At 48.7% G+C, this 24,858-nt stretch overlaps 11 protein-coding genes across 11 annotated transcripts; 3 read left to right on the forward strand and 8 right to left on the reverse strand.

Moving 5' to 3' along the window:
• Window positions 1-1,003: 1,003 nt before the first annotated feature.
• On the reverse strand, window positions 1,004-1,801 carry BO85DRAFT_451023 (uncharacterized protein). The gene is made up of 2 exons (XM_025660504.1): window positions 1,665-1,801; window positions 1,004-1,599 (listed from the first exon to the last, which is right to left on the reverse strand). Exons 1-2 carry the CDS (start codon window positions 1,689-1,691, stop codon window positions 1,210-1,212), a joined length of 417 nt encoding a protein of 138 aa, XP_025513701.1. The 5' UTR covers window positions 1,692-1,801; the 3' UTR covers window positions 1,004-1,209.
• A 385-nt stretch (window positions 1,802-2,186) lies between these two features.
• BO85DRAFT_400868 (acid phosphatase PHOa) lies at window positions 2,187-4,116 on the reverse strand. The gene is made up of 4 exons (XM_025657138.1): window positions 3,831-4,116; window positions 3,631-3,775; window positions 3,289-3,579; window positions 2,187-3,240 (listed from the first exon to the last, which is right to left on the reverse strand). The coding sequence occupies exons 1-4, from the start codon at window positions 4,011-4,013 to the stop codon at window positions 2,444-2,446; spliced, it is 1,416 nt and encodes a 471-aa protein (XP_025513702.1). The 5' UTR covers window positions 4,014-4,116; the 3' UTR covers window positions 2,187-2,443.
• A 1,359-nt stretch (window positions 4,117-5,475) lies between these two features.
• BO85DRAFT_400870 (SDR family oxidoreductase) lies at window positions 5,476-7,187 on the reverse strand. Its single transcript, XM_025657139.1, has 4 exons — window positions 6,869-7,187; window positions 6,688-6,815; window positions 6,451-6,627; window positions 5,476-6,395 (listed from the first exon to the last, which is right to left on the reverse strand). The coding sequence occupies exons 1-4, from the start codon at window positions 7,167-7,169 to the stop codon at window positions 5,733-5,735; spliced, it is 1,269 nt and encodes a 422-aa protein (XP_025513703.1). The 5' UTR covers window positions 7,170-7,187; the 3' UTR covers window positions 5,476-5,732.
• A 335-nt stretch (window positions 7,188-7,522) lies between these two features.
• On the reverse strand, window positions 7,523-8,572 carry BO85DRAFT_400874 (uncharacterized protein). The gene is made up of 2 exons (XM_025657140.1): window positions 8,174-8,572; window positions 7,523-8,104 (listed from the first exon to the last, which is right to left on the reverse strand). Exons 1-2 carry the CDS (start codon window positions 8,506-8,508, stop codon window positions 7,564-7,566), a joined length of 876 nt encoding a protein of 291 aa, XP_025513704.1. The 5' UTR covers window positions 8,509-8,572; the 3' UTR covers window positions 7,523-7,563.
• A 220-nt stretch (window positions 8,573-8,792) lies between these two features.
• BO85DRAFT_479270 (NAD(P)-binding protein) lies at window positions 8,793-9,852 on the forward strand. Its single transcript, XM_025662941.1, has one exon. It carries the CDS (start codon window positions 9,002-9,004, stop codon window positions 9,815-9,817), a length of 816 nt encoding a protein of 271 aa, XP_025513705.1. The 5' UTR covers window positions 8,793-9,001; the 3' UTR covers window positions 9,818-9,852.
• A 29-nt stretch (window positions 9,853-9,881) lies between these two features.
• BO85DRAFT_451027 (uncharacterized protein) lies at window positions 9,882-10,825 on the reverse strand. The gene is made up of 3 exons (XM_025660505.1): window positions 10,489-10,825; window positions 10,384-10,436; window positions 9,882-10,327 (listed from the first exon to the last, which is right to left on the reverse strand). The coding sequence occupies exons 1-3, from the start codon at window positions 10,652-10,654 to the stop codon at window positions 10,295-10,297; spliced, it is 252 nt and encodes an 83-aa protein (XP_025513706.1). The 5' UTR covers window positions 10,655-10,825; the 3' UTR covers window positions 9,882-10,294.
• Window positions 10,826-13,642: 2,817 nt separating this feature from the next.
• On the reverse strand, window positions 13,643-16,163 carry BO85DRAFT_498112 (uncharacterized protein; the record flags this gene model as incomplete). The annotated part of the gene is made up of 5 exons (XM_025664020.1): window positions 13,643-13,709; window positions 13,762-14,032; window positions 14,080-14,405; window positions 14,629-15,484; window positions 15,518-16,163. 5 exons carry the CDS (start codon window positions 16,161-16,163, stop codon window positions 13,643-13,645), a joined length of 2,166 nt encoding a protein of 721 aa, XP_025513707.1.
• A 729-nt stretch (window positions 16,164-16,892) lies between these two features.
• Window positions 16,893-18,064, forward strand: BO85DRAFT_470117 (uncharacterized protein; the record flags this gene model as incomplete). The annotated part of the gene is made up of 2 exons (XM_025662373.1): window positions 16,893-17,909; window positions 17,969-18,064. The coding sequence occupies 2 exons, from the start codon at window positions 16,893-16,895 to the stop codon at window positions 18,062-18,064; spliced, it is 1,113 nt and encodes a 370-aa protein (XP_025513708.1).
• Window positions 18,065-18,911: 847 nt separating this feature from the next.
• On the forward strand, window positions 18,912-19,927 carry arp1 (scytalone dehydratase arp1). The gene is made up of 2 exons (XM_025657141.1): window positions 18,912-19,163; window positions 19,240-19,927. Exons 1-2 carry the CDS (start codon window positions 19,065-19,067, stop codon window positions 19,678-19,680), a joined length of 540 nt encoding a protein of 179 aa, XP_025513709.1. The 5' UTR covers window positions 18,912-19,064; the 3' UTR covers window positions 19,681-19,927.
• Window positions 19,928-20,073: 146 nt separating this feature from the next.
• Window positions 20,074-21,525, reverse strand: BO85DRAFT_440082 (fungal specific transcription factor domain-containing protein; the record flags this gene model as incomplete). Its single annotated transcript, XM_025658751.1, has 2 exons — window positions 20,074-21,117; window positions 21,175-21,525. The coding sequence occupies 2 exons, from the start codon at window positions 21,523-21,525 to the stop codon at window positions 20,074-20,076; spliced, it is 1,395 nt and encodes a 464-aa protein (XP_025513710.1).
• A 690-nt stretch (window positions 21,526-22,215) lies between these two features.
• BO85DRAFT_498122 (cytochrome P450) lies at window positions 22,216-23,964 on the reverse strand (the record flags this gene model as incomplete). The annotated part of the gene is made up of 4 exons (XM_025664021.1): window positions 22,216-22,886; window positions 22,939-23,395; window positions 23,442-23,770; window positions 23,832-23,964. The coding sequence occupies 4 exons, from the start codon at window positions 23,962-23,964 to the stop codon at window positions 22,216-22,218; spliced, it is 1,590 nt and encodes a 529-aa protein (XP_025513711.1).
• Window positions 23,965-24,858: the final 894 nt, after the last annotated feature.

Below are 24,858 nucleotides of genomic sequence, written 5' to 3' on the forward strand. Positions count from 1 at the left end.
TTATTCCGTCATCGGTAGACAAAAACGCGAATCTGAACCGAGAACTTCTGAGACAATTACCAAGGTGTAGCTCCTCAACTATACCATATTGGTTTCTTTTTCTACGTCGAAGTAATCGTGGAATTTTTTGTTACCGGATGACGTTCATAGGGTGACTTCGGCCCAGTGGTAGAGCGGATCCGCAAAAGTCATCCAGGAGATAAAGGGAAGTCTGCTATGTGTGTCTCGGTGGAAGATATGAGAGAAAGGACGAAAATCAATTCGGCAAGATATTATATACGTAGTATTCACTAATCCTAGTGGTTATGGAGTTCACCAAGAAGATCAACCTTTAAAAACCCTCGATGTTAGGGTTGCTGTCCTCATTATCCAGCCGTGCCATAAGCTTTGGCTCATCCGGGCGCCCCTCGTCAATGTATTCAAGTATTTCGCCTGCAAAGTCAGCTTTCGCGGCGTAGCCGTGGCCAAGTGACACGAGAGATCCTTGTAGTGTGAACTGGTGAGGCTCTGCGTAACACGCTGAAATGGGCATATCATACCATTTGAGACTCCGAAGTAACAGCTCATATCGATCGTTTCATCTTGCGTCCAAATGTTATCAAATATAAGGCCCTTGTAGTGGGGATACTTTTATTCTCCAGCCTTCCCCCTTAATACGATGGCCTAGAGACTCGAACAGTATGCTCAAGTAATGAAAGCTCGCTGTGTGGATACCATGAGTCTCCCGATGAGTATCCTCATGCCGACTAGTGCTTCAGCCCCACCGCTTATCTATCAGTGAGATCAAGTCTCCATGCAGGATGTATTCTCTTCTCAACCAGAACTAAGTACATACGACCATAGGATGTGGAAAACAGGGTTTCCCGTCCGCTCAGCCGTACTTAAGCCACACGCCGGGAGGTTAGTAGTTGGGTGGGTGACCACCAGCGAATCCCTTCTGTTGTATGTATTTTGTTTATTACTTTTACTTTTTATTGTTACTTTTGATTTTCTGTGGGCGAAGCCTATTTTGGTTATTTGATTAGACAGAATTGTGCCCGTTGTCATGATTATACATTTATCGGTAGTCATCTACGAGCAACTAACCCTCCATACAGCGACGTATATGAATATCCGGGCGGAAAGAAGGAGACTTCACCCGTACCAACTCATCATTGTATGTACAAAAATGAGATTAACATCCACCCCTCCTCCCCCAAACAATTTTCATTACATACACCCCAACTCAAACCAAACCGGCATCTCCAACGGCCCAGGACTCTCCACATCCGCAGCCGTACACTCCTCCGTAACAGGCTGTCTAAACAACAAATCACTCTCATCGCCACAGCCCGTTCCAGAACTATTATACATTTCGAACGTAAGTGTCGTGTCACTGTCGTTGCAGGTATATGCGGCGTCAATATTGAACATCTGGAATGAGCCCGCGTAGTTGTAGTACCCGCCGTTGCAGTCGCCCAGGCTGGGGTAAACCAGTGAGAAGGAGATATCGGTGCAGTTGGTGTCTTTGTAGACGAAGAGGGCGGGGTATTTGTAGGAGTAGGCTGTTGTTGGTGGGGTGGATAGGAGGAGGAGGGTAGTTACAGTAGAGAGGGAGAGCTGCGGTGTTGGGTGGCTTTATGTCAGGTACAAGCGTTGGTGAGGATGTGGAGGTGGGAATGTACCTTGGAGATGGCGGAGCGGCTGGACATGATGGGCGTCGTAGGCGGGGTGATATGATGAGGGTGTGGAGAAAGAGTGCGATGGGGTGAGATTCGAGAAAGCTAGTAGGAGGTGTGATGCTGCTACTTATATACACTTTCTACTCAGAAAGATAGTGGTTCAGCTTGTGGTGAAAATATTGTCTAGCAGAGCAGATTAAATGTGGTGTTTTAACCACTCTTCGTGTTTCTGCACGATTAATGCCAGTAAGATTGAGTGGCTTGCAACTAGGTATGCATGTCTGGGGGAAAGTAAGACAGGTGCAATCACAGCGAGGTGAAATGCATGATAGGGTAGGCACTTTCATGCTAATGATAGTTTCCCAAAGTTCCAATTGGTAGTCTAATGGGAGAAAAAGAAATATGCAGTTAGCCATGCTGCTCGCTGTGGATGTGGTGGCCGTACGCATGTCAGATTAGGCGTCCCGTCATGTTTCGCTCGATACTCGGGATCTTACTTCTGTTATGTTTTTCTTTCTTGTCCTTGCTGGATCTGTTACCAGTTCTGTGTTTGTATAGACTAATGGGTATCTGAGTCACGTAGATGATGCGTCCAACAACCTATTAGAAAAATTGCGGACTATCATTCATGGTAGTGTATATACATAGCATTGAGTCATATCAACACCCAACGATGACATCTAACATCACTCATGGCTCGTCGCAGGAATGAAACAAATCAACAAACTACTAACAAAGATTCTTTTGTCGACACAGAGTCAACACCATCTCCCACGATACATTTACAACAAAGCCACGACAGCAGCGAAGATGGCGAAAACCGAGCCGGCAGCAGGCATAGCCATGGTAGAGCCAGCGCTGGCGGCAGCGGAGGACGATGCCGAGCTGGATGAGGAAGAGGTAGTGATGTTGGTATCATAACCAACGACACCGGTGGTGTTGACGCCAGACACGTAGGTAGTGCCGTTACGGCTGTAGGGAATGTTCACATCCAGGCCGTACGAAGCATCGTACGGGAAGGGCGCAGTGTAATTGTAGGTCGGGTTCTGGCCCTTGTAGGCGTCAATGACGGACTGCAGGATACCGTTTCCGGCAGAGCAGGTGTCGTTGGTAGTCGGGATGGGCCAGTTAGCACGGTACTTGGAGTAGCCCCATTGCTCCAGGGGACCGGGCAGAGACTGGTTGATGTAGAGATGGGTAGGGTCCACGTCCCAGTTGGTGTAGCCGATCTTGTCAGCCACGAAGCTGAAGATGTTGGCACCACAGTCCCAGCGACCCAGAGAAGGAAGACCCCAGTTTGCCTCGACGGTGGCCAGAGTGGAGTAGTGAGTGTAGACAGTCTCATCCTTGGTGCCGATGAGGTGCTCAGGAACAGCACCACCGAGAAGAATGCTGAAGACGCGGTTGCGGTCGTTGTAGATCTCCGACTCGGGGACACCGTAGGTCTCGGTCTCATCAAAGGTCAACAGCAGCAGGGTGTTGTCCCAGAAGTAGGTGTTGTTCATAAGAGGCTCAACGAAGCTGCGCAGCCACTTGGAACCGAAGGTGATATTGGTATCGTGAGCATCGTTGGTCATGTCTTACTAGGTTAGTATGGGCAGTGTGTAGAGGTATTGGGAGAACGCACTAGGAGTGATAAACGCCCACTGAGGGAGCACTTTGTTCTTCATGTCCTCTTCGAAGCTAGTAAAGTTCTTGATGAGGCGCAAAGCAGTGTCATTGCTAGAGATCTTGTCAAACATGACCAACGGGTCGTGCTTGCGCATGTAGTCATTCGCGCCGGTTTTCTGGTTCGAGTAGTTGTACCCTTGAAACCCGGGATAGGGCAAGTGCTCCTGGTAGTGTGCCCAGGAGATACCCTTGGGATTGAGTAGATCCGCCAGTGTCGAGACATTGGAAGGAATGTCATGGAAGTTGTCTGCCGGGGATGATTAGCATTGGGTCGGCTTCCGGGATGAATTAGCCCTACCGTTGTCCATGCCATAGTTGTCTCCGCTCACAGAGGCACAGTAATTGGGCTGCGAGGTGTGGCCGACACCGTAGTAGTTGACCAGAGTAATACCCTTGCTAGCCAACCACTGCTGGTTGCTGTCATTGGCAGCATTGACATAGTCCTATGGCAAAGTATGAGTACTGCGACATGCCGTTGGACAACACTTGGATACTTACGACATTCTCCAACCAGATCTGGTAGAAACGGTCGAAAGACTTGCCAGTGACATTGGAAGTCCAGGTCTGGGGCAATGTGGTCGCCTGAGCCCTCTGGATAGCGGCAAGCGGAGGCTCCGAGGTGGTGATGGTGGCACCGGCGGCCAGCCCGGCCAGAGTGAGGAGCGCAGTCACAGAAGCCATTGGGAGAGGTGCTCAACGACAGTGAGAAAATGTGCCTGGACTTCTATAGCAAATTTCAGGGCATACCGTCCTTTTATCCTGCAGTGCCTCGTGCACACTGGGCGGCATATCGGCCGATGCGACCGTGGCGGAATACTATCTAGTAAGGTCCCTACTTACTCCTACCAGGGACGGACTAGCAGTACCTTAACCCCGCCGGCCAGTCAGAAATGGGGTTGACTTCACGTTCCTGCCGGCAGGAAGAGCGAGTGACAATCGAAGGATAACCAAGCGGGGACTTCATCCATTGATCCACTCCGACTGGATCGCGGTGGAGTCTCTCTCCACCCACTTTCAAGGCTTCAATTTCGGGGTTTTCAGCAACACCCCTTCCTCCCTACCCAATTGCAATGGCTGTCTCCTGCGCGTGCTTGCTGGACCTCGAACGACTTGCACAATCACACCATCTGTTCAGCCCTGAATGAGACAGCCTTGTGGTATTCGCCCTTAACCAAGCTCACCAAGCTTCACGGATGGGTGGATGTGGCCCGGCTTATCCCACGTGCCCGCCACTCTCATCTGGCGGAGATAAACGCGCAAAGTTGGAAGACTGATACCCTCATCCAACCCGGTCGCAACCCGGCGGACTCCGGAGAAGTTGTTAGTCAAGGAGACAAGTATCAAAGGGCTCAATCCTTTCCGCTGCTGCTCTATTCCAAGTGGTTCGAAGATATGCACATGTGACCACTTTCTGCACCAACATCTCGGCATCTACTCCATTCCCGAGAAGGTAGCAAAGACTGCCTTGAGCACCATTCAATAATTGGATGTACAAGACCGTCCTATAGTAGTGCAGACACACAGTGGAACGCTGATTAGCTTCAGCTTGCATACAATTGGACAAGCCTTTGTCCATGCGCTTTTTCAAGACATTCGAATCCCACCCAGGTCCACCATGTTCACAAAATCACCGGGCTTAAACGGAGCCCGAGCAAAAGCGGCTAGGGCAAGTTAGCTCTAGCATATCGCAGATCGAACTCAAGGCATGCTGTCGCGTGCGCACTCCCTATTGGGGATTGCCCCTCGTGCCATCTGTTCGTATGACAAATGGATATGGAAACAAAGATATCTCTTCAAGGTGGGTCTCAGAGAGCTCGTCTGTTATGCTTCGAAGAAGACTAACGTTGCATCCAGGTAACCGTTCATTCTGCCCTTCGAGATAGTGATCTTATCGCAGTTGCAAATCGCGTATCATTATCATCAACAGTATCTATGCCGAGACCATAGCATCTTTAGCCTCGTTGTTCCTGTTGGTTGTACCTGCCACCCCCACTTTAGACTATGTCTGCCTGAGGCGGGAACTGTTAATGCCTCAGGCACTCACACAGCGCGCACTTTGCACAAGATATTCACGAAAGTGTTTGACATTATTCGGACTCAAGTGATAAATCTAGTAATGAATACTGTGATTTGAATAGAATACCTAGGATATGTCAAGCTACTGGTACTGCTGGTATCAGTTATTCTTCAAACGATCCTTCCGGGTCCTCGTGGAGGTCATGTATCTGTCTTCTACGCGCCTGCTTTAGAAGGCAAGGTCCCTTCGATATAAAGTAAGGTTTACTTTTCGTACAGAAAGAGACCCTACTTCCTACTACTTAGGTATAAATCCAACCCGAGGCGGTGCGTAGGGGGTTCTATGGCTGGCCGGTGTAGCAGTAGGGTTTCCTCGGCACATTATCACAAAATCAACCCCGCTCTTCGAAACATCGCAAAACTCTCCAACCAGCCCTCTACCGGATCCTGATCCCCCTCGAAGCCAGTCTCCTGGAGCCTTTCCACACTCAACTGCCGATCGAAAGTCAACCAATACCCGACACTATCCAACTGGCGATACCCCACTCCGACCCCGCTAGTAACAGCTCTCGGACACCCATTTCTGGTAAAGATGTCCCGATATTTAGTTATATACTCCCCAGGTGCGAGGGTTGAAGCCCGCTCAGGGACTTCCCCAACTTTCAATGTATTATGTTCCGTCTCAGGAGCAGATTCAATAGGTGGCACGCCCACAAGATCAAACCATTCCGCCAACCGAGGCCAGAGCGATCCGTATGTACACGGTGTCGCCCGGTCAGCGACATTGAATAACCGACCATCCCCGCACGTCTCTGGATGTAACGACGCGAAAATCATGAAGCGCGCCAGTCGATTGCTAGATACGGGGCTGAATAGTGACGTAGCTCCAGCTGTGGATCCGGGGAAAGGGACCTGAACAGATGCCTTGGTGGTTTCCTCTTTTCCCTGGGTATGTGGTCCAATGTTGTGGTTGTAGGCATACAGGGATAGATATTGTGCCCAGTGCAACGCTAAGCTAAATTGTGATCCATTCGGGGTGAACCCAACCTGTTATTACGGTTAGTCGTTCCATTCGTAATGGAAGTTGGAAGGAAGAACTGACAATTGCGTCCGGACACACTTCGCACCAGGTCCATTTCCTTCCTTGACTGGATGTACGGAGGATCTCGCGATATGCTGGATAGACCACTGTCTTGGCATAGTCTGATGGAAGGCTGTTCACCAATTCTTCGCGTAGAGGTGGAGTGAACGTTCCGCCGGCGGAATAGATGCCGTATCCCTGGCCAATGTCTGGTCAGGGGTGATTCCTCTGCACACTCCAAGGATAATATGTACTCACCCTAGTTCCACCCACAAATGTAACGAACTGTAAATCCGGACTGATCAAGTTATGCGCATCAATGACATTCTGCAGCATACGTCGATTTGTCGCTACTTCTTCCAAGTCGTCGTCCATGGCGGCGAAGGCTACTCACGTTCAGAAAACTTCACATAACCACCATGATGAGATATAACTATACCCAAGTAATAGACATGAGTCACGCCCTCGCTATCCTCAACAACCTCCCTCAACCACTCCACCAGTCTATCCGGATCCCAGCTGCGAAGATCAACGCCCGAAGCCAATTGCAGCTGAGGCCGATTAGGACCTGCCTCTGGCCAGTATGTCTCCGAAGGATCGAGGGGTCTGTTTGTCACAGCTGTGACCTTTAGAAATGTCCCAGCGGCAGGATATGGGCCTAGAAGCTGGTTTATTAGCGCCCAGCCGATTAAGCCTGATGCGCCGTAGACGATTGCATGGTTGGGAGAGTTTGATAGCATTCTGGAGTGATTGAATGCCTCTTCTGATAAATTGTATTTGTATACCTTGCAAAGCAGGGGACAGTAGTTCGAGACTTATATAGAATCTTGCGTCGGGGTCCCAGAATGATCGCGGACGGTCGGGATCCCAGATAGGTTTAGCCTGTCCGGGACATGAGTGTATGGCACGTCATTGTGTGGGAAGTATAGAGTTCGATTGCAAATCTATTCTCAAACCCGTTTCTGCGGGCGCTGTTGGAGATTGTAAGATGGTCCGATTTTACGCGTAAGGTTGATATTTTCGTTGTATGCTACGGTCTATGGATTGCTAGGTTCGGAACCTTTTAGATCCCGGAAACATATTGGTAATTGCACACAAACTATCTGGCAGGAGGAACTCACACTAACCAACAGTTTAAGCAGTCCTCTCAGTGAAGAACGCAAAGCACTTCATCTCAATACTCTCCCGTGGAGGGCCATTGATATATTCTGGGTCCACAAATGCAGAGTGAAGCAGTGTCACACTAGATGCAGCATCACTGCCTAGCTGCTTAAAGATGAGCGGCTCATCCGGCTGCTGCTCGCTAAGATAATACCAGTCATGCTTTTCGTTGTAGACAGGCAAGCCAAACTCGACTACATGGTCGGAAATGATTCTGCGATCTGGAACGATGTCTGAAGCAGGGTCAACAGATCGCCAATCACACACCGCAAGAGGATCTCTTCGAACTGTCTTGATTGGCCTCCATGCGTTGACAACGACAAAGGGATGGCTAAGAAGCCGCTCAATTTCATCTTCGGTAAGGACATCCTTTAGAACAGTCCGGCAAGATGCACGCGTCATGTCTGAATGCACACCATGCGAAGGAGAATTCGGGGTGCTCATTTGGTTCGCGACTTCGTTACCCTCAAATCTAGTGCGAGTGAGATATACAACAACTTCGGATGCGCCGGTTCTGCAAATATGGTCAGAGAAATTAAGTCCATTTTGTCGGCTTATTCTTTGGCGTGGGTGAAACACTTACAGTCGCTTGACCAGCTCTTCTGTAGCGGGCTGAATTATTTGTTTTATCTGAGCGGCGTCATGCCAATCCGTAACCCCCTCAATCACATGTTTAACGTATTGAAAGCCTTGAACATCCAAGGTGAATTCGTGCTCTTTACCACGAATATCCTTGATTACAACGTCTCTCACATCGTTGATACCCTCACGTTTGGCAAAGCGCCGCTGAGCCTCGGGTACATCGGCATCGATTGGTTTTAACCCTTCACGGCCAGGCGGGATTATATAGTTTAGTGTTGTAGGGACATCGCGTCCCTTCCCGACCGAGGATTGGCCATTGGAAATGGATACAGTCATATTGGTGAAGATCAAAAGCAACAAAACCAAAAATAGGGAGAATTATTTTGGTGAGAAAATCTTGGAAGTTCGGACAGAAAGATGTCGGATGGAGGATACTTATGCAGTTCTCTTATGCATCAGCGGATAAAGTCAAATGAAAGGGGGCTCGGGTTCGTATTCGGACACTTTGCCGATTCGGGGTACATGTCTTATTCGTATTCGGCTTCGGATTAAGGATCGACAATTGGCACCAGAGATGCGCTCTTGAAGACAGCCAGCTGCAAATATGCAGGGTCCACATCCTCCTTTTCCCTGAAGTAATTGGTTATCTATATTTACAAGACCATGCAAGCCTAATCAGGGTTCTCAGCAGAAATGAGTCCTTCTCCTGAGATCCTGACCTGAGCCCATAACCAGCCCAAACACATAAAGATATTGAAACCACATGATTCCATTCGAACTATCTCTTCACTGAACACCCCTTTCCCGAAGCTCAAACAGAACAAAAATCATGACCACAAAAACTATTGTTATCATCGGATGCGGAGGCATGGGCTTAGCCATCGCTCGGCGCCTCGGTGCTGGCCGTCGACTATGTATCGCCGACTCCTCCAATGAAGTCCTCTCCGCCGCACAGGATACCTTGACAGACGACGGTTACATGATAGAAACATTTCAGGTAGATTTTTCTGACTATGCATCCGTCAGCGGCTTCGCACAGGCGGCTGCATCGCAAGGACCTATCGAAGCAGTCATCCATACAGCCGGCTTGTCACCATCCGCAGGTAGTGCGCAAAAAATCCTTGAAGTCGACCTCCTCGGCACCGCCAACGCTATTGAGGCATTCTTGGAAGTGGCGCAGTCCGGAATGAGCATGGTCTGTATAGCCAGTATGGCTGGTCACATGGGATCAGGCTTGTCATCGGAGCTCGAGCGTCATCTTGCGACAGCGCCCAGGGAACAATTGCTAGACCATCCCGCTTTGAACATTGATCCCAGCGACCACCATGGACCTGCACGGGCGTATGGTCTTTCGAAACGCGGAAATATACTTCGTGTTCAAGCTGCCGCGAAAATTTGGGGGCGTGTTGGGGGAAGAGTGAATTCTGTTAGCCCCGGAGTAATTTCTACAAAGACCGGCAGACAGGAGATCAATGATCCAGCTGGTAAATTTATTGCCATGAGCCCAGTGGGTCGTGTGGGCACGCCGCAGGATATTGTGAATGCTGTGGCATTCTTGGCGAGTTCGCAGTCGTCTTTTATTACGGGCAATGATATACTAGTGGATGGTGGGGTCGTGTCCTCATTGAAGTGGGATAGTCCATAAGAGTATCTGGTACTACCATCAGAGAGGCTTTCCTGTCGGTACCTGTATATTGCAAGTAGGTATGGTTATTGTTTAGCCTTATATGACCCTGTCTAATGCGCACCAAACCACCCTGTCCGAACACTGGGTGCTGGCTAGTAAGCAAGGAGTTAAAGGTGGATACTGGCCACACTTGAAAGACAGTGATATTATGGCCGAAGGCTATTCTAAATCTTTCCCCACTGGAAACTCTACATATGAACGGAACGTAGACGTTTCTGGATGGTGATTTGACGAATATAGCTTATATTCAAATATTGGTCTGGGCCCAGTTATGTGTCAAAAGAGTGTATCCATACAACGATGCATCGTGCTCGTAAGATCCTCCAAAGCAATGAAAAGCAGGAAAAAGTTCCAACCACGTTCAATGTAGGTCTCATGTTACTTGATGGTCATATCCAATCGGATACATTTGTACGCATCGAGTCATCATCTCGACTAGACCTGGACGGTCAGGCAGTTGAGAAGACCCTAAAGGTAATGCATGAGTACGTGCTATTCATAAACCATCCTGCAATACTACTTACAATTCCATTAGTGGTGCAGCAGGCAGCCTGGTTGTTGCAATTTCCAACAAGCGCTAATGAAATCTTAGCAAGACGGACAGTGGACAGGGTAGTGCGATAACTTACGAACGCAAAGTGCGGGAAGCACGTTCACATTCAAGATGCCGTTAGTCAAGCTAGTGCAGCATGAGTTGGCTTGGGATGTAGTGCACTGTGAGGCATCACTAGTGGCTGGTACAGCGCTGGCAAGACCGATGGTCGCAAGGACGACAAGAATTTGTGAGAAGTTCATTGCGGCTGATTGGATTCTTTGTCTGATAGTAATGTGGTAGAAGATGCAGAAAATTTCTTGTGATGATAGACTGAATTCAATGGAAAGTTCGCGTTCTTTGATGATTTATATATCCCTTTCAACCATGAACATTGTCCGAATTTAGATACGTCACTTGGCCCGGTATATCAGGTGTTTCTCCTAGTTTTGTCGATATAATTGCATATTTGAGACATTTTATCGATGTAGTAGTATTATAGACCATCTAGACTGTCATGGCAAGCGCCATGTGGAGGGAAATCCGCAACAAATCAGCTCGGTGCAGCGCTCCCGGGGTTTCTTCTCAACTGACCCTTCTTCAACTCCACTGCCGGCGAATTTTGCAACTAGGAACAAGGCCTAGATTGCTCTGAAGAGCCATCATGCAGGATGACTCCCAAAATTCTATTTGCAAATCCTACCCTGTGCTACCATCCAAATCTTAATCTACTGCAGCCGAATATCGACTAGCTCATTCCCCATTATGTTTCGGGGGTACCTAAAGGATAAAGATTTACTTACAACAAGCGTGAATTAAACTGAGTAAAATAATATTGGAAGCCTTCAGTAATGACGAATGACGTAGTAAGGATTCACATTCCAAAAAGGAAGCTGATGTCATATATGGCAAGTCTTCATCATTCCGTTCCGCTTCATAAAACCTTTGCTACTGGCCCATAGACAGTTCATTTACCTCGTCAAATACACAGTCCCACTATACTCTCCATGTGAGTCATGTCGAAACGATTTTGGGCAAAAGCATTATGCGAGAACAAGATAAACAAATTACCATGCAGCCCAACCCCACTGTTGAAGAGCGGGGTGCGTCGTACCCCTTGCAGAAGGCCATAGAGGGTTATAACGAGCGATAGGATACGCCCGCTCATGGCGCGGATACTGAATGCCTTATCTCTGAGGCTTGTAATGTTAGCCCGTTTATAGATATGATTGCTGTTAACCAACGTCCTGGTCGTTGGTTCTGTTCATGTGTGCAGCGCATACAATATACTCCTATACGGATAGGGGATAGCTTACGTTACTACTCTGTGTAAGCATGTCCTTCCTCCTACCTTCTGGTATAATGTCTGACTGATTTTCTCCTTGGGTGGTTCTGATCATTTCCACGTTGAAGTGTCACCTATGAGTCTATGAAGAGTTAATCATAGCCCCTCGCATCTCAACCTTCAAATTCTATTTCTTCAGCATCGTATGACTTTCTTAATCTGGTGGCGTCGGGTACTTTTTCCTTAATACGTAGCATTCCGCATTCGCATTCAACCCTTGTTTCAAGCAACAGACAGATGTAACTATCAGCATCATGCAAGGGACACTCATGCTTTGGATAGCGGGTGAGAATGTGCCAAACAATCATGTTGTACCGCTTACGGACTAGAGCACTGACATTCCTTGGACACAAATGACCCCTAAATCGCTGCGTTAGGACGAAATGGACCTTGCCCAAGAGGCGTTCCCAATCATATGACGGAACCGATCTGCAGCATTCAAATTATTTCTGAAGTGGGAATATCCCAACCATAATGCCACCACCCTTACTAAAAGCGGCCTTTGTTATTTCATGTAGATACTGACTTGCAGAAGCCCATGATACATCCTCTAGGAGAAGCGCTGGGTGTCTTGCGGGAGGACTCTTCGAAAGGAAAGATCTACAAAGTTCCATAAAGTAAGCAATGAAAAGGGATCCCCAGATGTGAGATAAGCATCGGGGAGTGATATTTCCATAATCCACTGGAATAAATTCAGAAAGAACAGTTGTGGCTGTGGCAAAGCTAGGACGGGCAAAGAGGCTGTCTCATCTTCTGCCGATCAGGATGAGTTGGCACAGAGAACGGAAGCTCGGACACGGATACGGAGTACGACCAGCTAAAAGGCCGATCGTGCTGCGGCGCCTGGTGGAGACTATGTATGGTGAGGATGCGCTGGATCGTGAGGGCCAGAACCTTTTTTTCATTGCTCGGTTTCGGTTTCGTTTCCCTTTCTAGCGTTCCTTTCGCGTCCCTTTTCCTTTCCCTTTCCTTCTTTTTTTCGTCTTTTTTTGGAGGGGGTCGTATATCTATCTACCTTTTTTTCATATTCTGGAAACAAGAAGAAAAAAAGTACTGGTGATTTTATATGGTTACAATTGCCTGAAGACTAAGAGGAACGGAGAAGGGATTTAGAGAGAAGGATCATGGATTTTGCAGAAGAGCAGGGTCTAGGGGAGACACCTTGCATGAATCAATTAACCGGATAGGGGTAGGATGTAAGCACTAGTGTGGAGGAGTTGTAGGGGTTGGTCAATGAGGGATTGGGTATGATACCTTGGGTTTAAGAAGACTATAGTGAACAAGGGGCTTGTATGCAAATTGATTGGTGGTGCTATGACCTCGCTTGTTCCTAGAGAGAGCATTGCATCCAGTAGCTTAGGGATTAGGATGGAGATCTTGTTCTATTGGACTTGTCTTGGGATGGTTGGCAAGGCCTTTAATATCATGATCCTTCCGTTCAAGCATAGGCGTACATCGTATCAATCCCTTCCTAGCGTGATGATGTTCCACTGCCCATGCAGCAGTTGGATAATCAGCCTAGACAGGCTCTATCAAAGCTCTTTCGAAGTTTGGTGCATGTGTTGCGATTCACGGAGGGATTTCGGGTTCAATGCTTTGTAGCGCTTGAATGAAGGCACTCAGTGCCTGTCTCGGTGGGTCTTAGGAAAGACGAGGGGCATGATGACATCCAGATGGTTGCATAGATGACTGGACCGCGCATGACTGTGTCAGTTAATTAAATTGACACGCGGCTTTGTCGATCAGGCCACCCATGGTGGATCTCCGAAGGTGTGAAAGATATGCTGCTAATGGCGGGAGAGCGTAAACTCATTCCGGCTGAGCAGCCTTACTGAAACACGAGGTAGCGTTTGCCTTTTTTCACTTGTCCGTGTCCACCCACTACCAGCCGACCGACATTCTCAGTCTACACTGCATCGATATCCTCCCCTATAATTCCGTCCGTACGGTCCAGAATCGCAGTGTCTTCCGTCCTAAAGCCACTCATGTTAGTCGCGAAATCCCACTAATCAGAAAGTAACTCACTCTGCGTTTCCCAGCAGCGGCATCTGAGCTCTCACATCCTTTCGCTCCGCCAGTTGCACCCCAATTCTCAGCATTGCAAATGCATCAAATGACTCCGTCCAGGTGGGATGCAATCCCGCATAGAAGGCCATAATCACCAGTCCGACAAGATGCAGGCCTATTATGGTCGACAGAAATGCGATTGCCCATGGTCGTATCGCGAAGATCTCGACAGAGGTTCCGTCATCCTTGAAGAGGATTCGGCGGTAGGCCTGCTCAGTTGAGGCACGGCCTAGGTTGGCCTTATTGGCAAAGAAGGCGCCCTGGGTAAAGACAGACGTTGTTGGGGGTTGTCGTAGTTTGCAAAGAGCTGACCAAGCCAGGCAGCCAGGTCGTTGAAGTAAGTGGAGTTGGTGTCTGATGCACAGGGCTTGAGAGTCGCGTATCGCCAGGAGGTAGTATCTTCAGTATTAGTATTTGAGAGGTAAGTAAACGGAATAGGCTCGGAGCACTCGTCCAACGACAAGGAAGTAATGTTCGGTAGAGTCGGTGTCGAATTAGCACGATTGGCGAAGAACGTGGACGGGCCGAAGAGGGCCTTGGTGGCTGTGAGCAAAGGCCCAAGAGCTGGTGAGCTGACAGGCGTGGGGTCGGGATAACCATATCTAAGCCATGTGAGAAGATTATCACAGCAAAGCTGGGAAGCGCTACTGCCCCACCAGTCAGGCTTTCTCCACACTAGACCTCCCTTAGGCCACACCTTGCCACTTGAACAGAACAACCTTGTCTTGTAAACTAGGTGGCAGGGTATGGCATAAACAAGCCTAGTATGGAGGCAGCCTAGCTGGTGTCTCGGTAGCGCCTCTCATAAAAAAAGTGAGTTCTTACCCTAGAACATGTGAGTTATCTAAGGCTCGCACATCCATACTCTCCTCCTGGTCAACGATAAAATTCTCTGGATCAAAACTAGTTGCAAGATTGAACGTCTCCAACAAGGGACCCGTTTGGTAGTTGTTCATGTAGTTAGGGAGCATGAAGTACCCCGCGGTCGTATTCGCACGAATGTGCTGTGTCCAGCTGGCTATCCGAGATCCGTTGGTGAGGAAGCTCATGGCGATTGAATTGAAGTAAATGTATGCTTCTTCCGCAATGTCCTGGCGGTTCCGAGTGAGATTCCATGGAAAACTCTGCGAGTCTCCCAGCGCGCACACCTTTACCTCCATCATACCATCTGCGGAGATTGGGACGTTATAGGAAGCATCCAGACCTGACAGGTTCGCAAGCGTTGATGCGGAGAAAGACCCTGGTCCACCGCAGCTGTCGGGATAGCTCTTTTCCGATACCTCTTCTGAGGCGACGGACGTATTGAACCGAAAGGCATGATCGCTTATTATTCCCGTTGTGACCGAGTTGACGGGGATGGAGACAAATGAACTGTTACCGCGGAGGGGATAGAACTGCGTAGCAATTCCGCCTTGGTTCGAGTTACTCACGCAGGAATATGCCCAGCTCATGGATGAATTGCAGACTGAATCGGGTGTCCGCCAGATATTTGGCTGAGAGTCGTACTGAGTAGCGTAGTTGATCAATGATCTCGTATCCCCAACCGTCTCGATGGACTTCACTTGAGACAATCCGGTGATGTCGGCGTCAGAAACCAGCGGCGTGACCTTGGAGGGTAAACTCTCAACCAATATGGTCACCTCTGACACGAGCAACTGCTGCAACGGCCAATTTAGACCACCTAAATGATTTGATCAGCTGAGCCTACACACACCCTCACATGCCATACCTAAAGCGCAGACGAGGAATGCATAATATAGGAGCGGACTGCCCAGTCGCCGCCGACCTCCAGCAGAAAACAGGCGGGCAAGGATGAAGGGATTCCACCATCCTCGATCAGCTACCGCTAGCAATTTCCGGAGGCTGAATGCCCGCTTATTGCCAGCGGCCTGGCCGTACACTATGGCGGCGCGGGCGGCAATAAATGAAGAGAATGGAATGGTCAGCACCGCCATGACTGAGTTAACGACCCGGGCGGCCAATCTCCAGCGACGTGTAGCAGCGATGACGGCTGCGGTGAGAGTTACTTTTGTCGCTTCTCTCTGGCTGCAGGAGAATGTCGCATTTGCGTCAGAGTCGGTGACCCCCAGGACCGTCTGGGACGCGCAGGTCAGCTGCCGCGCGCTTTCCCATGTTGGCGTTGAATGATGATAGAGGAGAGGCCGGTGGGTGAGGATGCACGTCACGGTCCATGAGAAGATGAGTAGAGAACAATAAATCAAGACAATCGGGATTAGATGCTTCAAGCTGCGGGATAAGGAACGAGACGTTCTGTGCGAGTAATCGGCTGACTTGTCGTCATCGTTTAGTGTATGAAATGGAATATATTTCCCTCGTAGAGCAGTGTCACCAGACCCCATTTTGTAGAGTTACTGGTAGAGTCAACTACATAGGAGAAAAAAGTGAGATGGGTGATGAACATGCAGGGTCTGTCTATTCTTATTTACTAGGGCCGCCATGCTCACTGCCAGATCGAGTCTGGTACATTGGAGCATAAGCTTCGGCCAGGATGCGCGGTTGAGCCTCGCTCAGCCGGGTGGGTCACTCAGGGTCGGCTTGGCGAGGCTGTGGCTTAGCATATCTTAGCTTGACACCTTCGGAATTGCCGACGGATGTGACAAGTAGTGAGTGAGAACAGGCTGGAAGTGGAAAGTCGGCCATTTGGTGCTGTCTCCGCTTCCTATCTATCACTGGTAAACACCATAATAACCTTCCACCATAAGTAGATACACTTATGACGCATGCCTCTGCTTGCAACCTTTCCCACCTATCGCTGTCTGTGGAGTAACGAATATATCTCGGTACTAGCCTACACTTAGGATATCAACAGAATATACACTAGAATCAAATGTTGGGAATGTACTATTCGTGTAGGCGAGCACAAGGATACAGCATAATTTGGACATTTGTGTCTCCAAGTGATATTTCCGGATTTAGAAATATGGCGCGGTTTCGAAATTGCGAGCCCTAGGCAATAGACCACGTGCAGGGACCATTTATTGTGTTTCCGCCTACGTAGATCCAGGGACTGTCACACCCACACATTTCCCAGTCCCACCTTCTTCATACTACCAAACTTCGCCTTCAAGATGCCCATAATAGACTGGGTCTTTAGTCTGTTCCCACGATACTCGCGCGAAAAGCGGCTTTCCAGCCTGGAACTGCTACCTCGCGAACTATTACTCCATATCGGTAACCTTCTGACAACCGCTGACATTATCTGCCTCTGCCTATGCAGCCGAACACAAAATCTTTTCACAACAAGTTTTTACGACATCAAGCCACCCCAAGACAAGTCCTTAACACTTTTAGTCCTCACAAGACTGACCCGAGACCTCCCCAAAATGTTCTGCTGCCACTACTGCGCCAAGTTGCATCGTATCACTGACGTCCTCCATCCCGCACGCTCCATGGGTTTCCGTCATCGGTGCCCGGACCTGGGAGTTTGGCACAGAAAATGTCCACAACCGTCGATTAGATGGCTGCTAGCTGTTCACTGTATGACCACCCTTTATGACTTCCGTCACTGCCACCTGGTGGCTGTCTTACAAAATCACCATTCCGGCGGCCGATACGGGATCAACGCGGAGTCCTTGGCTTTCACCGAGGTGGTTGATTACCCTCGACAACCAGCAAGAACAACTTTATTATCAGTGGAAGGACGCGTCTGTACACCTGCTGGAGCTCGCCAAAGACCATCGCTAGTCCTGCAAATACAACAGTGGGTTCTCGTCCATGATCTACAGGTCTTCTCCGACAGGGGTCTCGACGTTGTTCTTTCAGTACTCCACAACTGGTTTATTTGCAACTGGTTGAGAGTGGGCCACAAGAGTATTCAAGATAAGATTCGACCTGCAAATCGGCAACGAAACCTTTGCTGGAAGGAGGCACCACTCACAGAGATTATGCGATGCTCGCATTGTGGTGTGGAGTTTCAGATCGTCCTCCGAGACTGTGGGGAGGATGGGACAGCAGTGACAATTACTAAATGGTTAGACCTTGGGGCAGGGACAGATATTGATGATCCGAAATGGAAAAAGGCTACTTTTACTAACACGATGGAATCTATATACGATCGTGTCGAAGCTACGGCGAGCACAGGGGAGGTCCGTTGACTATTCCGTGAAAGCTCTGATCAAGAGAGTGACCCTACGCCGCGAAACAGGTCATATTTGATAGGAAGACGATACCGTTGGGCAATGTGGTGCTACTCGGAATCTATGTACTATCTATTCCATCGCTAGCTCTAAATCTATGTTAGCCAAGTACCCAGGCCAAATCGCTTTGTCATGTTAGAAGACTCAATGCTCCTTTTCTAGCCTCTTCTCTGGTCCCATGAAAACTCCCCAAGTTGGGAAAGAACTTCGTTCCTGCCCAGAGTGGAAACCACCCACGGCGAAGGCCAACGACCATCTTCCTGAAGCCTTCCTGGTTCTTCTTAGCTTTCCTCTTCTTTCTTCACGGAACTCAATTGTTAACGTTCTAAGCTAGTACTTCTGTACGTGTCCAAGCTTCCAACATCATGGGTTCTGCAAATATCATCTCTATATTGGGAAAGCTGGGTACTTCGTGTAATATGGAGCTCGAGAGGTGCAGGGCGAGTATTGTTGTATATACATGCCCTATATTTATTGAAGTGGTGAGAACTAGAGGCTGTTTGTTCTCTCCCTGTGTTTGTGCTTTTGCTTTCTACTCTCTTTCCTTTTCTTTCTTTTGATTCATAACTTGTGTAAGGCAAATGATCCTTAAACAAAGTTCTCTTCTGAGAATGCAGATCGCAGACGATCGATATGGATGATACAAGTGGCTTCCGGACAAAAGAACGCTGCGCTAGTGCTCGGTCCTCCTCCATCCACCGATGTACCCCACATACTACGACGGGGAGCTTAACATTGCCCGCCCTATGTACTTGGAAACTACAATGCCGTTGTACAATGATAGATATGGGTCGAGTAACGCTGGCTAAACTGATATAGACTTACTAAGCCACTGGGTAGGAAGACATTTATAATCTATGAATGCATAAAACGCAGGGATACCCGATAGCGATGAAATTAGAATTGAAATAAGCAGATTAACGGAAGGGAGAGCTCAGCTGCAAGCCCAGCCTCTTCCCCGCCTCTTCCCCGCCCAACGCCCGACGTAGACATCGGCTTATTCTTATGCGAATTAAAAGCCTTCCTCATGCCACCTCGACAGAAAATAGAATACCATAACCCTGCAATTTCCACGGTCAATCTCATCTGATTCCAATCGAGAAAATGACATTTGAGATATACATTCCCTCCACCCTGACCTTCCAGGACTACATCGCCGTCTGCCAATGTGCGCGCACATTCGCCGATGGGTATGATCGGAAGGTGAACACCGGATCCCATAAGGACTTCAATCGCAATAGCATAGAACTATCTATAAACTAACATCCATCAAACCCAGGACAAAACCCGCCTCCGCGCCGCCCTCGCCCCCTCCGTGATAGTCGACTACAACAAAGTCCTTCCCCACGTCACCCGCGAGACCTACGAAGCCGACCACTTCGTCGAGACATGGCTGAACCCAAAAAACCTTGGGAACAAGGCTCTGGCGACGCAGCATCTCCTCGGAGCACCATACTTCAAGTTCGCATCGGAGGAAAAGATCGTCGTACAATGGCAGCAACTTGCAAGCCACGGGCGGTGGGTTGACAGTCAGGAAGAGACATCTCCGGTGAAGCGCAAGATCGACGAGACGTCGGATGGAAGAAGCTGGATGCAGCAGACTTATGTTAAGGTGGATGGGCAGTGGCGGATTCAGGTGCTGGAGCCGGAGGTTTTGTACCATACGGGGGATTTTCAGAGGATTAGACGGCCGGATGAGAAGGGTGAGGGGAAGCTTTAGGGTTGGGGGTCTGGGACGGTCGTGGTCGTGGTCGCCGTTATGGCGATGTGCCGAGTTTTCGGGACAGGGTAATAGACCATACAGCTCGCTGAAATGTAAAGCTCACTTGCTTTTTACTCGTTAAGCTAAATGATCTCTTTGTGGATGCTGTATGTGACTGAGACTGTCGGAAGGATGAGAGCAGTGTCGGGTTGTGGGGATCTCGGGATGTGGGCTGTCGGATACACTCTGCACAGTAAACCCTAACGGCTAACTTGTAGCCTGAAGAAGGCTATCGTTGCGATAGTGGACTTTGTCTCCATTAAAATACAAAGTTAATTTCAATCCCTTTCAAGAAATTGCAGCAAAGAATCCGTGTGGTTAACAACAGGCTATGTTGAGAATTTGCCAATGCTAAACGACCCCAGTTCTATGGAACCCCTGAGCCAGGAATGTGTCACACGATCTAATAGCCCACATTGCATACCAATCCTCCGTATTATTGCAGCCCATTGAATGCTGCGTATAGACTTCACGAGCAAGGTGCAACGAGAGAAAACAATAGCTCGGTAGAAAATCGATCGCTTGTGTCTCTGCCAGGCCGGCCCAGGTCTGCATGATTTCAGCAGCCACCTGGCGGGCACGACGGACGAGATTTTCAGAATATGTCGGTGTCCGTGCCATCTTGCCATTGTAGAGGGCCAGTAGATATGTCAGATACAGTATGTATAGTGCGCCACGATGGACACACAGCGTAAACTCTTTAGATTGTCGTGGATGCTCGATCAAGGTCCATTGAGCTGAGTAGCGAACAGAGGCAGGTAGGTTTTCCAACCATCGTTTGAGTCTTGTTTCGACGCTCGTGACTAGGGCTGGGTCTAGATGCTGCATTTTCCATAGCAGAATAGCTGGCTTCATACCATCGTCCAGTGCATCACGCGTTTGACGGTCCAGGTCGACTGTGTAGAGAAGGCGGTACATGCAGCGGATAAGTTTTGACCGTTCGATGAGGATACCGCATAGCTTGGCGTGGTATGGTGGCTCTGAAATGCTTTCACTTGCTGGACCTTCGCTTGTTGGACAAAAAGTAGCGTTGATTCTGGCTCGATCGAATACTGCAAACACGTCGGGGACAAACTGACAATCGAGACTAGGTGGTCGTTTTATTTGGAATGGAGCATCCAGAGCCAGGGAGATTGTGAGATCAGCGGTGTATAACGACCATACTAGTCGCTCACGGAGCGAAGATGAGATCGTGCAAAGGTACTCTGTGTTTTGGTTGACTGGCTCATCTGTTGGGTCCAGTAGACCTGCGCCGATCGCGACAGAAAGAGCATGGCGAATCCAATATCGGGATTCGGAAAGACTAGCTTCGGACAGGTTTTCTCGGATACTCAGCAAGATGAGTGCTTGGGTCATGACAATCGGATTGCGCTCGATCGAGAGATTGTATAACATCTGCGCTAGTCAGTTATGTTACTTGAGAGGAGAGGTTCTGGGGATGCATGCACTCACTCTCGCCCTTTCGCGTATAACCCTCCCAATAGTATCTCGGCTTGGGTGACCCGCTGCCTGTAGTTCTAGGGGATCCACGTATGAGCTCCCCGCATAGAGGACGGCTTGATACAGAAGTGGGTGGGGGAATTGACGGTCATCATGTTCGAGCAGCCTACGAAAGACAAATAGTATCTCTAGAACAGGGACGAGAGGATGTACCCATCGCAGATATGACTGCAGAAGAAGGCCGCGTAAATCCTCGCTTGGTAGTAGTAGCGCCCCATTGGACTGAAGCTCTTCTCGATCCTTAAAGGCGATGGAAGTGAAAGCGCAGGCTTGAAACTCGCGACACGAGAGAGATTGAAGCATTTCAAATTGTATGCCAATAGAAAAAGCAGGCGCGGGGTCCAGATTGGTGAGGGAAATGCGCGAAATCTGCCGTGCGCTGATGTTTGTTTCTCAGAGTTGAGTCGGTGCGGTAGGGAGAAATGGACATCCACAAGCGGGGAATAGTACAAGCACCTTATCTTTGCCACGTCGCAGGATTTAGCGCTTACTGGAAGCGTCTCACGCTTTGTATATTTATATAGCTGAACCCCTGGTGTGGTAAATCGTTCCTGGACTTCTCGGCTGATGCCTGGGAAACCCTGGAAATTAGAGCCGCAGGATGAGCGGCGGAATGTGATTCAGGCGGACAGCAGAGTAAATTGCCCATCAATCAGATGCTCCTGATAGAGAAAGTTCCCGCTAAGACAAACGCCTATAATGTTTATGATGATCCACAGTCTCATCAGACCAATGAAATCGTCTCTCGGCCCTAAAATTGTGGCTATGATAGCGCTATTTGCTGCAACCTCATATTAGCTTCTCATTGCACCATATAGATCAGGATCATGACATACTTGGCTATCATACATCTCCGCCCTTGGAGGTATAATAAGACAGAAAGTATTGACGTGGAACAAATGATACGACTTTAAACATTGTTTGTATTTATAAGTAATAATTAACAGACATATAGTAAATAAACAAAAACCTCTAGGCATGCCAGCCCGGTACTCAATCGTGCGACCTTCTCCGGGCCCGCACATAGAGATTGCTTGGCTTGACAGTTTGGAACATGGAATCATATTCGATCGGATCATTGCCTTCTCTGAAGAATTCATACCGGTACACAAGCATGGCGATAAAGACTTTTACCTCGCGAGCAACGAAGTTTGTCGCTACGCATATGCGAGGTCCCATCGCAAATGGGATATAGGCTCCGCGGTGTCGATTCTTGACCCTCTCGGTATCCCATCTATCTGTGGAAAATTGAGTCGGATTGCCCCATATGGCCGGATTGTTGTGAAGATGGTGGATTTCTGAGATAACCACGCTGTCTTTGGGAACTCGATACCCTCCAGGAAGGATAACATCTTTGCGTGCCGTTCTAGCGGGTTGGAAAGATGTAGTATGACGTCGCTGGGTTTCCTTGACGAACTTATCCAGATAGGATAGGTTTCCTATAAATTCGCCAGTCATTTCTGAAGTCTCCGTCATGTTATTGTCGATTAGCTCTTGCAAGAGCTTTTCCTGGACCCCTGGATACGTTACCAGACCGTAGATCAGCCAGGAAAGTAGAGAACTCGTCGTTACGAATCCTGCCGTTAGTGCCACAATGAGCGCTGGGTTTCGGCTTTCATCGCTCAACTTGTTGCCTTTGCTATCTCTAGCACGAACAAGGTAGTCTGTGGGAGCTTATTAGACAGAGAGTATGCAGTTCTAGCAAGGCTTAAATACCTGCTAAACTCTGAGTTTTCAAGCCCGCCTCCTGGATGGAGACATGCCCTTCCCCAATGGGAGCCTTCTTGACAGACTCCCCGACCAGAGACCCCACTAAATGCCACGTATCTCGCAACCGTTTTGGATCACCGAAAGGTAACCATGTATACCAATCTCCCCATGATGTGGCTTTCTTGTTCAACCCTAAAAGCTTGACAATAGCCTTAGGGATGTCATGAATAGGAGAATCGACCCTTTCAAAGTGCCTAAAATCAGCCCCAATGATAAGCTTCCCCACAAGTTGCGACGATAGTTTCAGCATGAAGCTGTACGCATTCCATGCTTGGTTCGCCTGATCGAGCTCGTCGAATATTGGAAAGGAATGCCGTACAACCTCTTCCATGCGTGGGGTATAGGCTGCGATTGCCTTAGGACTAAATGCGGGTACAATGAACTTATGTCCCTCTTTCCATTCCTTGGTGGCCGTGTTGGTGAGAAAGATTCCTGCGTGCGCTTTTCACCCCGTATAAAGGATGCGCGTGATTGATGTCTTTAGTGAAGAACTCAGTTTCGGCGAACGCATGGGCAGTTAGGACTGGGTCATTAGTGTGGTAAACTACCCGACCCATGACTGTTGTCTGGAAGATCGGCCCGTAAAGTTCGAAAAGGCGTTGATGATTGCCAATATGGTCGGGGTATACCTCACAGTGACTCCCAAGTAGAGGAAGCCCCTTGGGTCCCGGAACATCATGGACTGTTTCGCCATCCACTAAGATACCTATTGGCTGATTTACTGCGAGAATATCTTCCGTGGAGCTGAGGTTCTCCCCATCGAGATGAAACGATATTCCTTGAGAAAGCTTGATTAGTGACATCAATTGCTGTCGTGGGGGGCAGTGTCATTTGCATACCTTTTGGCTCTATAATTGCGAATTGGGATGCGACCTTCTTTCGTATGGCATGTATGTCAAGCTTGCTTCCCACTTCGATCATGCATACAGCCGAATCGTATTGTCCGCGGAGATAGAACTGCTTTTCTGCCATTGCGTGGTTTTCAAAGACTGGGGATTCGGGGAGTCCGGCAATCGATGATTTGAACTGCCATCAAATACTATTCGTCGCAGCCAATCTGTATATATGTGTGCAATATCGGTCAATTCCCGATGATGCTCCATCGCTTATCTTGGACCCGGAGCGGATTATGAGAACACATGAATTGTGTGGCAGAATCGGCTAGAGTGGCGGCACTCATTTCTTTCAGATTACTGTAGAGGCCACTTTGATCCCTATGATAAGCGAAAGATGAGTGGTCTGCACTTGAGACTCAGGAATATACGGTCGAATCGTAGCTGACATGTGGAGGGCGAAGGATCAGATCGCACAATCTGACCTTCCTTAGCGGATGACGCCAAGCCGCGACATTGTCAGCTTAATAAAATAAATAGAGTGCTTTGGCCCTAGCACTTACTGTTAAGGGGCGTCAGACTAACAAGGGCCATCTGAAACCCAATATATCAGTTCGGCTTTCGGCACTAACCATGTCTGAAATCTGCCAGAGTGTAAACACCACCCTATGAAAGTTTCGAACATAGCTAAGCTCGACAGGCTCTATAATAATAGTTTATTGGTGAGCGGTTGAATAAATCTCTGAAGAAGTCATGGGGAATTGTCGTATAAAGCCCTTGGGCTTGCATGGAAGGGACGCCCGTGACCTTTAGTGAGCGGGGCGAAGGATCCTTGCTAGCTTCAGCTACTGCATGCAAGCTGGCACCATGAGCTTTTTTATGTTAACTCGGTTCGCATATACGGCAGTTGTGTTATATCATACAGATCAAGTATGGTGTAGACTCGAGAGGGGATAAAGGGCAAATAGGACCAGAGCATATCATACTGTTCTCTCGTCCCTCGCATTGTATAACGTCTACAATCTGCCAACCT

The sequence above is a fragment of the Aspergillus piperis genome (genome assembly GCF_003184755.1).
Source record: "Aspergillus piperis CBS 112811 unplaced genomic scaffold BO85scaffold_14, whole genome shotgun sequence".
In the NCBI taxonomy this organism is placed as follows: domain Eukaryota; kingdom Fungi; phylum Ascomycota; class Eurotiomycetes; order Eurotiales; family Aspergillaceae; genus Aspergillus; species Aspergillus piperis.